We start from the raw sequence: 13,947 nt of genomic DNA, 5'->3' as shown, positions 1-13,947 counted from the left end.
CGCTTCCTGTGAAACAAGTTTTCACAAATTGTTTTTTCAACTCGTTAAGCGATAATGTACATGTATGTTGACAAACGAGACCTTAGTCTTCATTTTGGCAGCATCCGCACTCGTTGTGCAGATAGGCTCATTATAATATCACACCTCCTTATTTTCATAGCAGGACAAGTTTCAGAAACTCTACAAAAACAACCCTTGGAGGTTGGTTCTTGCTTCAGGCGAACGCAAAAGCGAAGCGTATTTGATTACACGAAATATTTGCAGCGAAATTTCACTCGCCTGGAAATGTGTTCAACTTTTGCAGAATTCGCAGCACAAGCCATTTTGATACGACGACACGATTTCGTGTTCGCCGTGCTTGGTTCCGCGAGCCGGTATGAACTGGCTTCCTTTAATCGCTGACACTTGCTTTACCTTTGTGGCTGTCTTCCGCCGTATACGTACTCGCCGAAGGCTATTTACGCGGGCACGCAACATTTAAGCTCACTTTGCCGGTAACGAAATTGTTTTCGAGGAGCATTCGCCAGAGCGTGACGCCAATCAATTCCAGATTGATCTCAAACAGAAATCATAATCACTCTCAACCCTCAACAGAATTTACACCCAAATAGATACAAATTATTTCCGACTGTGCTCTGCACGCATATATACTATGCACGCTGCTGTACATGTTTTGAGCAGTCATTAGCATGATACACACGTTGTAAGATGGTCCTAAATTTAAAGAACAACTATCGAGTGAGACAATTCCCAATTCGAAATATGGGAATTCGTGAATGATATGTACATACTAATAATGCTCATTCTGTTTTATGAATGATGCAGATTGTAACTTCAAAAATCCTAGGCGGAAGCATCCCAAAATAAGGCTCGTTTTACTTCCTTCCCAAAAGACAATCTTCAAAAACAAGCCCCAAAAGTTCCTTCACATATACAACATCTCAAACAAGAAACTTCAAGTGTTTTTTGAAATCGGTAAAATGACAATTTTATTTTCATGTTGAAGCCACTTAAGAGAATACATGTACATTTAAGGATAGTGACTTTTTGTATACACTGTGGTTAACACCAGTCCCCCAACAATGGCATTTTATTTCACCTGACGGGCTACAATAATTGACTTTATGTAACAAATGTATGTGCTTTGGTGCAGCTTTCCTGAATTACCATTTTTAGCCTCTTCCGGAAAAAAAGGTTAATCAGCAAGGTTAGCATCTGAGAATGAGACGTCAGTGCTGATCAACTAACTCTATTCTATGGCTTGTAGATCTGAAACACCTTGATTTCTTAGCCTGAACGTTATCAGTTCGAAGAAAAGGTTTCATCTCTGCTTTTCGCAAGAGCCTGAGAGACTTTTGGGAAAAGGGAGAGATTCTTCAACACGAGCAGAACGGGAAGAACGAGCAGAAATTTGACTGGTTGAAGGATAAATAACAGTTGTATGGGGAAAAACAATACGTATTACAGTCGAACTTCATTAATAACAGGTCTTTCTGACTTGGCGAATCACCTTGTTATAACAGGAACCTTGTACATGTATGATCAGGAATGAAAACAACGAATAACAAAGGATTGTGACCTAAAAGTTTCCTTCTTATAAGCAGAATCTTGTATTATCAGTGCTCTTATTAACGAGATTCGACTGTATTCGTCTTTTCCGACAATTCCCGTTAGACCTGACTTGCTGAGGCTAAAATCAACTAATAACAGCGAAGTACTATACAGACGGTCAAAAAAAAAAAAAAAAAAAGAAACCTGAGATTTTCTGCTTCTAAGGCATGTAAAATAAAGAAAACCTGGGAATGAAAATGCATTATTTTCCACAGGCGTCCTTGTACCTTTGATCACGGGGCGGGAACATTTATGACCGAATACGCAGTCAGCCTTTCTGGATTACTTTCTGAAAAGCATCTGTGATTACTATTACTGTTGTTGACAAAATGCCTCCGTGAATTTAGCGTTCCATTGAACTTTTCCTGCCAAAAGGTCCAGATAAAATCTTCTTTGCAAGCAAGAACAGTATATCCCAAGATAGACTGACAAGACGGGAAAAAAGGCCAAAAGGTCACCTTCTTATCGTTGATTAAAAGTGTAGCAGTATTTAAAATTAAATAAAAAACACTCCGGTTTATACAGTCGAAAACATCATCAATTTTGTACGGCATAACAAGTAAAGAATTAAATTTGACATCTAACAGGAATACATCAGGCAGTCAGAACTGAAAGGCCCGCAACTTATCGAGTGGTATTCCCACCAAAGAAAGAATGGCAATTGTAACGTTTTTAGCATCGTGAGTGTAGAAATCTTGCTCGCGGGAATACCATGCCGTAGGGAGAATGGTTATTGACTTATTGCGTAAGAACAATGGAACTTAAAAGGAAGCAGTGGAGAGAAAGGTTGGCTGCTCCTGGTGATATATGCCAGGTATCTTTACATTCATACACATTTACATATAATTATATATAAACAGACTGCATCTTCACACTCATAAACAATTCCCGTAAGGTGACCCTGAAGGCTGGTTTGTACTGATGTTAATTGGTGAGAAAAAACGCCCTAGCTCAAATATTTTCTTGACGTTACTTTTTAAGAGGCTAAGAGGTACTAAGAATGCGGATACGTGTACATTAGGCTTGGAACTAATTGCTTAAGACACACAAAATAATGCCGATATGAACTTTAAACTGTGATTAATATACCAGTTAAGGGTATCGTTTGTATTGACAGTGATAGGGAATAGCTTCAAACTGATAATTTACATGTCCATGTATGTGCTATCGTGTTTTCTCGTGAATTCATGGAAAAGAGTTCTATGATGCTTGCTTCAGCAACACCACATTTTCAAATACATTTTGCGTATTCCTCAGAATGTATTGACGAAGTCGCGTGTCGTCTACACGTTATCTTGATTCCTGTTTTTTTCTTTTTGTCGCGATTTTATGGGACTTGGTTGAATGGCATCTATAGCGTATAATTTGCAGTCACCCAGAACGGTCTGTGTTTGTGAAGTTGTAAACAAGATGGATTTATCTTTTTTGCAGCACAGGTGTTCCAATCTAAGTACGTGTACTGACAAAATTACACCCTTTGCAGAGGAAAGTCAATCAACATCTGAATCCGGTTTCTCAAAGGTCAATTACAACTCCCTACATGAAACACATATGTCTCACGGATTAGGCTTAAAAACAATGTTAAAATCCTTAAACAATGAAAACGTTTCAAGTTGATACACTTAATGATATTTTGGCGGGAAAACAAAATGGTGTTTTGGACTGTATTGCTCCTTTCGGATTCCGTGTTATATCAAACAAGTTGGGCCAAGATAATTTTTTCCTGCAGTTTCACAAGCAAACACGTTCTTCATACCATGCTTAGCTTGAAAGACATTGTCTTAGAAAAGCTTTAAGGTGAACAATAACTATTTACTCTTATTCTTTCTACAAAGCCAAAGTCCAGATAATTTAGGAATAATACCACACATGTATTAGTATTTACAATATCCACGGCTCGTCGACACTTCTCTAAAACATCATCGCTGAATCATATATGTACACCTCGAGAGTTTGAAGTTACTGGAGAACAGTAAAACCTGTCTGAGCCAAGACTTACGGTGCGAGTTCAGACTATTGTCAGACCTCTCATCGGTCCAGTCCGTTACTGTGTGCCATCGCGCCCGGGTGCACCGCGTGTTGATGGTGATGGTGCGGCAGGCCGTTCATTGTGGGCTGTTGACCGTGAGCGTGGCTCTCTTGCACAGAGCGCTGTTGTTGCTGATGTGGATGCTGGTGATGATGCGGGCTTGGTGTAGCGGCAGACGGCTTCTTTTTGGCGGGGTCGGAGCCCGCCCCTTTCTTTGCCTTCTCCGAGACCTTCTTGAGTTTCATCCGCCTGTTCTGAAACCAGATTTTGATCTGCCGCTCGGAGAGGTTGAGAGAATGGGAGAGTTTGGAGCGCCGGTCGCGCGTCAGGTACATGTTTGCCTGGAACTCCTTTTCCAATTCGTAGATCTGAAACTTGGAGTAGGGCCGCCGCTTGGTTCGTCTGGGAGTAGTCGTGAAAGTGGCAAGCAGACTGCAAGACGAAGCGCCACCTGAAAAGAGTAATAAAACCCAAAATAATGAATCTGGAAAGGTAATGTCGTTACAATGCCACCTGCAATGTGCGAAGAATACATGTCTTCCTCTTCCGACAATTTTTCTCTAACATTTAAAGATTTAGAATGACATTTTGCATCTATCAAATAAATGACAATACAATGTACTCAATATTTCTGTAAAGATTGTGATGACGACTGATCAGCACACACAATGTGTAAAAATGGATTAAAATGTTAGCCATTGTCACTGAATGAACAGGTAAGTTGCATAAAATGTACCCGTATTTTTTTGGGGGGGGGGAAATTGATTTGCTGACCAACAACGGGCAGACTGCCAACTTTGCAGAGGAACAGTGTAACTCGAAAGCCACACTATATGCCAGCCCTTGGCGACGACAAGCCGCAACCATACACGAAATTTCCCTGTCAATCGTCAGCACACGCACGCAGATCAGTTTGTGTTTGTAGCAAAACTGTCGACATTTGGACCCACTAAATGGTTTCTGTCACGAAAACCATTCCCATATTAATGTTTGCTCTCTTGGTCCGAGAAACTTGCTCAATGTGTGCTTCAATTTATACATGCGGTGCATGTCCAAAATTTCTTCATTTTCCGATTTGATGTGAACAACTCATTCGTCTGTGAAAATTGTGCATTGCATGCATCCAGATTGATCAAATCTGAATGCTACTGCGTATATATGAAGTTCCACATATACGAGATGATTGGGAAACGTTTTGTGTCCAAGTGATTGACACACACCATTATTCTTTTGTCGGAATGCAAGCAGATTAAATGGCCCTACTTCGCTCATCGAGTGCCGTGTGCGTTGAAACTACAGAACGTTTTGCACCTCGCGTGTCGGCGTATCACCTGACCGTTTGCAGACACCACAGCTCGGTAGGCCAGCATGGAGTCGGCAATGGTGCATGCCCATCGCAAGAAGAATAATTATGTCATTATCACGATAATTGTGATGAGTTTTTCTTAACAAGCGTGGCCTCGGTGTGCTTAAGACTTCTTTCTTGAGCACTCATATCAAACAGCCCACATATGACAGGGAGTTCTTCTGACGAGTAGGTATTTGTACGTCTTGCAGTTACCGTCTTATTCATGTACATGTATACATTTCAACAAACTATTTGGCCCGTGTATACTTTCCTAAAACCCATTTCACAGTTTGAGAAAAATACAACTAAAGATTATACAAGTGCATGTACCCTTTAAGCGATTTTCAGTGGTTTGTTTGACCACTGTTCTGCGAAACATGTCGAGAAAAGACACGATTCCGTTTCTAAAGCAAGCTGCAAACCATGCACTGAATACACCACAATAACACTTCAAAGAGATTTTTGCTCGGCTGTGTCAGCCCACAGAGTAAAGGGCCCTGTGCCTGAGAAAATAAATAACGGGAGTCAGAACGAACCGCAATGATGGGCACTATTAACCGGTAAGATATCCCCACAAAGTGACAGAAATGTTTAAGATGCATTCGATGTAGGATCACTTAAGGGAAAGACGAACTTTTTCATGTAATACAGATGATTATTTCTAGTTGTATCACTCCAATCCTAAGTAACATCGGCATTGAAGGGGTGAGGTGAACTTCAATAAAAGGCAAACAGTAAACAAACATTGCTCGAAATTCGAACCGTGACTGGGTGTATTTTAGAGTACATACATTGTAAATGAATGTCTTTCAATGAGTAAATGCGTTTCTTTGTTGCAAGCTCCCCCTTTTTTTCAGCGCTGTCTTTGTTCACTTCGAGTAAAGTTTAGGTAAAAATATCTGCCTGCACTCTACTGTGCAACGAATGAGTCGTTTTCAACCGAGTATGATGCCCAGCCATTGTTGTTGGCGAGATTTGTTACCGGCTATTCATTCCATTTCCAGGCGCATTTCCCAAACTATTCACGCTTAACTGAACACTCCAAACCTCGGATTGAACTCAAGCTGAACAAAACAACAACAAAAAAAAACCGCGATGATATATGACAGTATTCAAATAACTCCTACAGACTTCGCATATCCCCAAAATTATCATTGAAATGTGGGGTAATAGATGCACGGCACCTATTGAAAAAAAAACACAGCACCACAAAAGTCATCCGATTCGTCACTTTTGGCAACAACGGGGACTAATCACGGAAGCGAAGGAAACGAATCCTGGCAGAGGGCTTTTGGTCTCGAAATCAACCACAGAAGGAGGAAGTTTTAAGCACGAGGAATAATCAGTCGCCATTGACAATTTGGTGTTTTCTTCTGTGACACAAGAATGACAGAAACTTTTGCGGTCATGACAGAGTGTACCTTAGGCAAATGGAAGCACAACGACCATGAAACAGATTACCGGACGGATTCCTTTTTTGCATTGTATTTTATTTTGGTGATTATGATATTGGCCAAGCACAGCAGACTGTCGCTATTAGGCCATAAAGAAACATTTGTAGGGTCTCTTCTTTAAATGATCTGGGAGGAATTTTTCAAGCCGGTGACGAGTCTGTTTACGAAGTTGGGACAAAGGTGAACAGTAGAGGAAAAGGCGCTCAGTCCCCTAAAACAAATGATCCTAACACGCCAGTCCCTTTGTTACCCAACCTAATCAGATGGTAATTCGAGCAATACAAATTTTGGCAACGACTGCTAGCCATTCGAGCCGGAGTGTTTTTCACTGGTCAGTTGGGACTGGGGAAAACATCAAGTTATCATGGCACCCTTCAAAAATGCGTGACCAACATTCAAACTCCACTGTTGGTTCTATTGTATTTACTTCCGTAGTTATAAACAAGTACATGAAAAAGGTCTACGTGATGACAGTGTCCGGTGTTAGCTCAAAAATGATTGTTTCTTTTGTAATCAATCTCCATTTGTTGTGGCTGTCACTTTTATTTGGTTGATGGCCCCTTCGTTGGGTTTTTGTCAGAGCTCTTCATAGAGCGAGTTGCGACATGAGTGTCTCAATTGTTGGAACCAAAATGGTGGATTATGAGTCAGTGCACACGGACAATTAGCTTACAATGGCCATATGCTGTACTGCACACATAATGAACAGCCATGTTGGTTCCAAAGTCTGAAGTTGGCGCTAATATACGTGTCGCAGAAACAGTTTTTTTTTTCGACTGCAGGTGTAGGTCGTCAGATCGTCTGAATACTCCTCAGAAATCCTCCACGCTCGGCTGATTTTCATGGAGCTTTTACGCCGCGTACATGTTTATACGTTGATTTTTGTATATAGTGAGGTATAAATGTTAAGTGATTACATCAACCGGGGCTATATGTACATGCGCATTAACAGAATCAGGTCATGGAGAATGAAAACCCATTATGAATTGTCACATGAGAATGAGCTTTTTAAGAAATGACCATTGCAACCAGTTAGGTATCTCATTCTAATAAGGGGACGTGAACTGGGTCAACTTTTGTAGTCTTCATACCATACGTAACACATGGAATCAGAGTGAAAAAGGAATCTGATATGTTACACTTTTGAAGGTTCCCCTCGTGTAGTCCTCGGTCAGCCCTCAAATACAATTGCTTTTTAAAGTTTCATCTGGCATAAATGCATCACTTGTGCCACCAACAGAGCGTATTTAAAGGAACATTTAGAAGATGGATCGGTGTTTATCGATCCCACATATGTTTAATTATGATAAATATGTACACCATCACCTTCAATATTACTTGTCACCCCCTTCCCTTTCAGCGAATCTGAAGCAAAACCTCTTCCGAACCAAACCATCAAGCCATGTTCCCGCCCCTTTCCGTGTTCAGTGACAATAGTAATTACAGGGATTACTCCTCAGCGACAAAGCGCAATTATACGCACCCGTCAAATGACATTGTTTACGGTAATGATGAATTGGACCAGACAGGGGGATAAAAGACAGGCCAGCTTGGCGCGCGCTGGGACGGCAGGGGAGACTAGGAGGATTAAGTCATCCAGTGAGCCTTCTCGTCTGCGTTGTACTCAGCGTTCACAGGTGCCCGGGTACCCACTGTCAGACAGTCATGATTAATGCTTTTCGGCAAACATTTTCCAGGACACAATATAATAAATAATAAATGAATATTGTATGATGACAAGGATGCAGAGTCCTTCTTTTATTTAGGAATTGCTTATCTATTTACAATTCTGCTATTAAATAACGCGTGGTAATTTCACTGAGACTGAAGAGATAGATTTTGGAACAGGTAAATGCAACTTTCTCTCTCTGATTATTTGTCGTCTGGCATTTTGCCTCATTTGAAATGGAAGAAATCACGATTTCCGTGAGAGCTATGATCAAAGGCGATACAATAACCAAGATTACGAAACACTGTTATGAAGGAAACCATGAAATCTAAAACAAGAACGTGAACAACCGTATATACATGTATGTTCCTGTTTTTTGCACAATTTGCGTTTAACGACTATATAGAACGGAAAGATGGGATTAACAAAAGATGTTTCTATCCAACAAAGTACTGTAAGTGTAAAAAAAAACAAAAACAATGCGAACTGCGACAGCCAAAAGTGTCGAAGCCCTCGCATGATTAACATTTTCGCTGAAAAATCAGGCAGTTTTAGTGTGACGTGAGTTTAAAGGTATTGAACTGTTATTGTTGGGGGTAAGTCACGAGGAAGGAATCCTCGTCAGCATCTGGGGAAGTCGGGTTTGTACATGTAGCTAACCGCAGGCGTGCCTTGTCGGTCGCGGCGGTTGGCTGGACACTAGAGTTTCCGCTGGCCAAAATAAAATTAATGACCCCCTACTGACAAACAAGGGAGTGTTTAAATCTAATGTGTGGGCCATCCTGTCAACAGATAGCATCAAGCAATGGCCTTGGCAGACATGCCAAATATGTGACACTAGAATTCTATAATATTATGATTCATTTTTCCCGACTGGAGTTGAATAGCACTTTTTGTGTATGTTGTCAAGTAACAACACATCACAGTCCCGTCATGACCCGTAAGCCGTAATTGCTGGGAGAATGAGGGATCACGCATTTATACGAATAGGCCTTGAAATGAGTGAAACTTATCCACAACCTAAGATCCAATTCATCAAATAGAAAATGTATCAACCCCCCCGCGTGACTACTTGAAAAGAATGTAAACGATAACTGGATGGAAGATTCACGAGCGATGGAGCTGGACCTAGCCTTTTGTGTTGCGTATAGAACCTGTTACAACCAAGTGCTGACTGACGATAACTGACGATCTGTCCAGATACAGCTACTTGAGCTAATCGGCTGTGTCTTTCACCTTTGGCGGGGAAACGTTTATTCTATCACACAGGTGTCCAAAGATTCAGCTTTCCAATTAAAAAAAAAATACGGCAGAATTCCTGATCACGAAGGTCGTGATTGGGTATCACAGAGTTTGATAATTCTGTGAATTTGTGTTTGTGGTATGCACGTGATGTGCCAAACACATGCACGTCGACACTAAAACTTTTTATGACTACAGAGCCTTTGAGGTTAAAATAGCGGCTGCTATGTTGTATACAAGTTCACTTTGAGCATCATTTGCCTATAGCAAAAATAAAAACCTCGACATATTTCTATCCAGGGATGTTAATATTTTCTTCCCCAACAAGATCTTGGTACGTCTTCTTATGAGTGTTTGTGCTTTTGTGAAATACGCTGGAATCGATCGATGGGGAGCTCTTTGCCTCTGGTACACGAATGCGCATGTTTCAATTAATCCATTCACACAGATATTGAAACTTGGGTTCGCCTCTTTGCCTCTGAACTTACTGAAGTAAAAGTTCTGTCAAAGCTGCATCACGCTCGGACTTTGGAGATTCGGCTAGCTAGATTGAAATATGCACAACCTGGAATTCTGTCTGACTCATGACACTCTGACATGAAAGTTCAAGGGTAATCGCGAACGGAGAAAAACACTCGCATCCTTCTCCATAAGAAACTCGAACACACCCACAGCCAAATAGAATGATGTGCTGTCACGTTTGCGCAGGGTGCATGAATCAAGTTTCCGGCCGTAGAATTAGCGTTTCACACCTCAAACTTCCGAGAGAATTATGGGGTGACTTCTGCAGACTTTGTCACTATGCACAGAGGACTGGGTTGCTTGATCCTGCTTGGCAACAATTTCCCTTTCAGGCGCCTATTCATGTTCGGCCCCATCCTTAGTCTTAATTTAAGCAGTTGGAAGCAGTGTCTCGTTTGTCTTCGGTTAATATTCCCGCTGTAAGTCTGCATGCTTGACTTGTGACATAGGCCTATGTAAACGCACGGATCAGTGGATATGGGCGTTCAGCTTGCAATTATATTGGCAATGTGCTAATTCTTGATAAGTCTTAGATTTCTGTGTCTATGAGGGAGTTAAGATATCTCTTCAGTTCCACTCACGGATAATCTTGATATTTGCAATCAGCCAACAGAAAGTGCCAAATCAATTAGGCAATACACGTGTTTCCTGTTACCACGCATCGCTTGAAACTTTTTAAAGTGCTGATGGTTTAAAACATTTTTTTTTGTAATCCGGATCCAGATTTTATTTGTTAAGTTCTTAGGAATTGCAAATTCTTTTGAAGTAAATCTGGTCTTTACTGGCCAAGAAGTGAATACTGCAAAAATGACTCCAGAATAGTTTTGAAACTGGTTGAAGAATTTAGATGCGAAAGCCATTAGACATCAATGTTGTAAAAGTATGGGAAATGTAGGCCTATAACTTTTACTGAACAATTTAAATTCTCCTTGAATCAAAATTGTCAAGTAGTGATGGAATGGAAAGTCCCCATATTAACTGGTTTCGAGTCTTTTAAAAGCAGATTTTCTCAAAAGACGGTGAAGGGATTTTTCTGTTTGGCTTCGAACTCTCAACTGGCCTCTATTATGTATTTCTTTGTCTTAGAAAGACGCTATCGGGTGTAGTGCTCTACGACGCAGGAACATGCTCTGCGACGTTTTCCTCTCCACGCTGTAACCGATATAGACGGCTGATACATTGATTGCTATTAGACTGCGAAATGGGAGGAAGCCGAAGATAGATTAACAGCCCTGCAGTACGGGAGGAACGGAGTGGAAGCATAATCGTGGATGAAATTATAGTTTATCGTCTGTTCGGCTGCTTTTAAACCAGACTCTGTATCGGAAAGAAATCCGTCTGTCTTGTAGGAGATCAGCTTCATGAAATTAACTTTTAGTGGGACTGGAATATAAGTACGACTACTTCTTTTGCCTGACAAACAGTGGCAAAGCTAAAGGGGTGTAGGGTTGCAGAATGCAACGAACTGGAGAATTTCTGAGGAAACTTGGGATCACGCTGAGGGAAACAATATCAGGACGGTGAAAATAGTTGATTAATGTACGACTTGGATAGAGAAAATACAGCAGATGATAAAAGCACTGAACAGTGTGTAAATTTGAATTTAAACCTGAACGAGACACAATTTTCTATTTTGCAACGGGAAAACGAAACCCTTATCGCTCAACGGTAAAATAATCTAAGAAAGAGATTGAAGTTACCTGTCATGTCAAGTGGGTATGGTGAGTTGTGGAAACTGTAGCTTGAGCCGAAACCATTTGAGGTAAGGTACTGTTGTTGATGCGTGTGCGGATGCGAGGCTCCTGCGGCCGTTGATGCTGTCGCCAGGAAAGGGGGTTTACTGTAGCCGTTGTGGTGATACGACATCCGGGGGTGCTGGTGGTGTGCGGTGAATTGCCGATCGGGAGCGGTCCATGCACCGCCACCCACCGGCGACAGTTCGTCCCCGTGTGCCAGGGTGGCCTCTGAGCTGTAGCACGAGGTTGGGTACGGGTATGCCACTGCTTGGTCTGGACTGACACTCAGCGAGCTGCAGCTGCTGCGAGGCCGGTTGGTCGTGCCGTAGAGCCCGTTCACCGCTGCCGTGGCCGACGCGTAGCCGCGGTACTCCGCCGCGCAGCTCTCCGTGTTGGCCGGTCGGGCCGGCGACCAGCCCTGCTCCATGCCGATTTGCATCATCTAGCCGCCGGTCGGCTTGATGGGTCGGCTCGATGAAGGCAGGCCGAGTAGCGTGTGTCCCTTCGTGTTCGTCCCCTGAAGCCAAACTCACAGTATGCAATTTATGTGTGGAAGAGGGCCAAATCAATTCGGTTGACCTTACAGTGAACTTGAAACTCAACTAAAAACATGTGCTACACCACTCGCATGAGAGGTCGCTCGTTTGCAAGTGTCTCCGTTAGTCAAATCAACCGCGTGATATGTCTCTTTCAGTTCCTCGATTAGATGGTTGTGTCAGGATGCCGGCTGAAGGTTTAGTCTACCTGTGTCACACACACTGTTCTGACGCAGGGACGCTCAACCGTCGTATATCAAAATGATGGGATCACGTGACTGGATGTGTACCTGTCACTGATGCATTCGTTCAGTAATATCTCATGTGGTCATCTCTTTGCCCACAGCTCCCCCCTTCCTACTTCATTATCCCAATCCCCTCACGACCCTTTTTATCAACTTTATGGCACGTTCCAGGGGCTGAATACAATAACGGGCGGCACGGCGGGCCTTTGATGTGGACACCGAAGGAGTGCCTTGCGTGTAAAAAGCCGGCCGGGGTTTTTATGGCCCCCACCACCCATCTACGACCCACAGGGGTTGCTCCCGTTGTAAACGTCACCAGTCGGCAGGTCTCTGCGCAGAGATCGCATATACCCAGGACTTAACTTTGTGTGGGAAGGTGAGTTGGTCTTCAAAGTTCCACTTGCAAACTCCCTAGAAGAGAATACACGAAAACGGGGCTTCGAGAGCCCAGACGCAAACGATGTTTTGAACGTATTTTGTTTTCACTCGATATAGTGTTCCACTGTACTGTACAGTTTGGCCTAATAGACATGCTGTGAGTCAGCCCTATGAAGCCTAGCTTCATGGTTGGTATTAAATAAACCTGACAAAGTGAGTTGGTAAACATTTATGACAAACGCATATTTCCTCGTTTAGTTTTTGACACAGGTACGGTGCGGTGACACCCGGCCAAGTTGAACTTCGACCGATTGAACACAGGGTGGGAAAATTGTCAAATGAACTTTCCTGCTCGCGATAAAAGTTACATTTATCTTCGTACTCTGCCAGTGTAAAAAAAGTGATTTGGTCCATTAAGCGTGCTACGGGTACTTATATCTATTCATGAAAGCCGTAAAAATCCCATACATTTTCAGCAAATGAAGATAAATACAAATCCATTCCGTCAGTTTTTCAAAATTAGAATCATTACGCGCGTTTCTTTAGAGCGCGAAAGTGAAGAGAAACGAGTTAAGTGTGCCCTTTCTCGTCAACAGGTGGCAGTATTGTTTTCAATCAAGTTGAAATTTATTTGGACGCCTGTAAATGGTTTGTAGGATTTTTCGGAAAGGGGAGATACTTTATAAGGTGAAAGCTGTATGGATTTAATGAACGGCTTGAAACGTTTTAAGTCTTCGTCCCAAATTATTTTTTCAATCCTCTGCGCCACATTATAAGCGCTTGGTTTTGTAAATCATACTTTGCATTGATCACTTCATTTTCAATTTAATCAAAGACTACAGACATTTGTGTTTGTCCTTTCGCGATCAGTATATGGCAATCATTAAAGTTTTAAACCCGCTGATATACTTCCAGATGCAGTTTTCTTTTGTCAGCTTTCATGGATAGTTACGTCAGTGTACAGTGTAGGTGAGATCATGGCAATCCATCAATTAAGACAAAGTCTGTGATTACTTTAAAAGGGGCAGATTAAGGACTGCTCAAGGAAAGAGTGTGTAAAAAAAGATGTCAACTCTACAAAGGACTGAGAGCTTGTCTTTCTGAGAAACATCGTTAAATGAACCCGGGAATTTCTTTCTTTAGTATAACAATTCTAGTAAAATAGGACAGGCTTCGA

The 13,947-nt window shown here is 42.0% G+C and overlaps 1 protein-coding gene across 1 annotated transcript; it reads right to left on the bottom strand.

Moving 5' to 3' along the window:
- Positions 1-960: 960 nt before the first annotated feature.
- LOC110974641 (uncharacterized) lies at positions 961-12,557 on the bottom strand. The gene is made up of 2 exons (XM_022226444.2): positions 11,576-12,557; positions 961-4,091 (listed from the first exon to the last, which is right to left on the bottom strand). Exons 1-2 carry the CDS (start codon positions 12,051-12,053, stop codon positions 3,640-3,642), a joined length of 930 nt encoding a protein of 309 aa, XP_022082136.2. The 5' UTR covers positions 12,054-12,557; the 3' UTR covers positions 961-3,639.
- Positions 12,558-13,947: the final 1,390 nt, after the last annotated feature.

Source organism: Acanthaster planci, linkage group LG08 (assembly GCF_054643075.1).
Source record: "Acanthaster planci isolate LZ-2023a linkage group LG08, COTS_SCS, whole genome shotgun sequence".
In the NCBI taxonomy this organism is placed as follows: Eukaryota; Metazoa; Echinodermata; class Asteroidea; order Valvatida; family Acanthasteridae; genus Acanthaster; species Acanthaster planci.
Note: the sequence above shows the minus strand (reverse complement) of the source record. Positions and strands in the feature narration are given on the sequence as shown.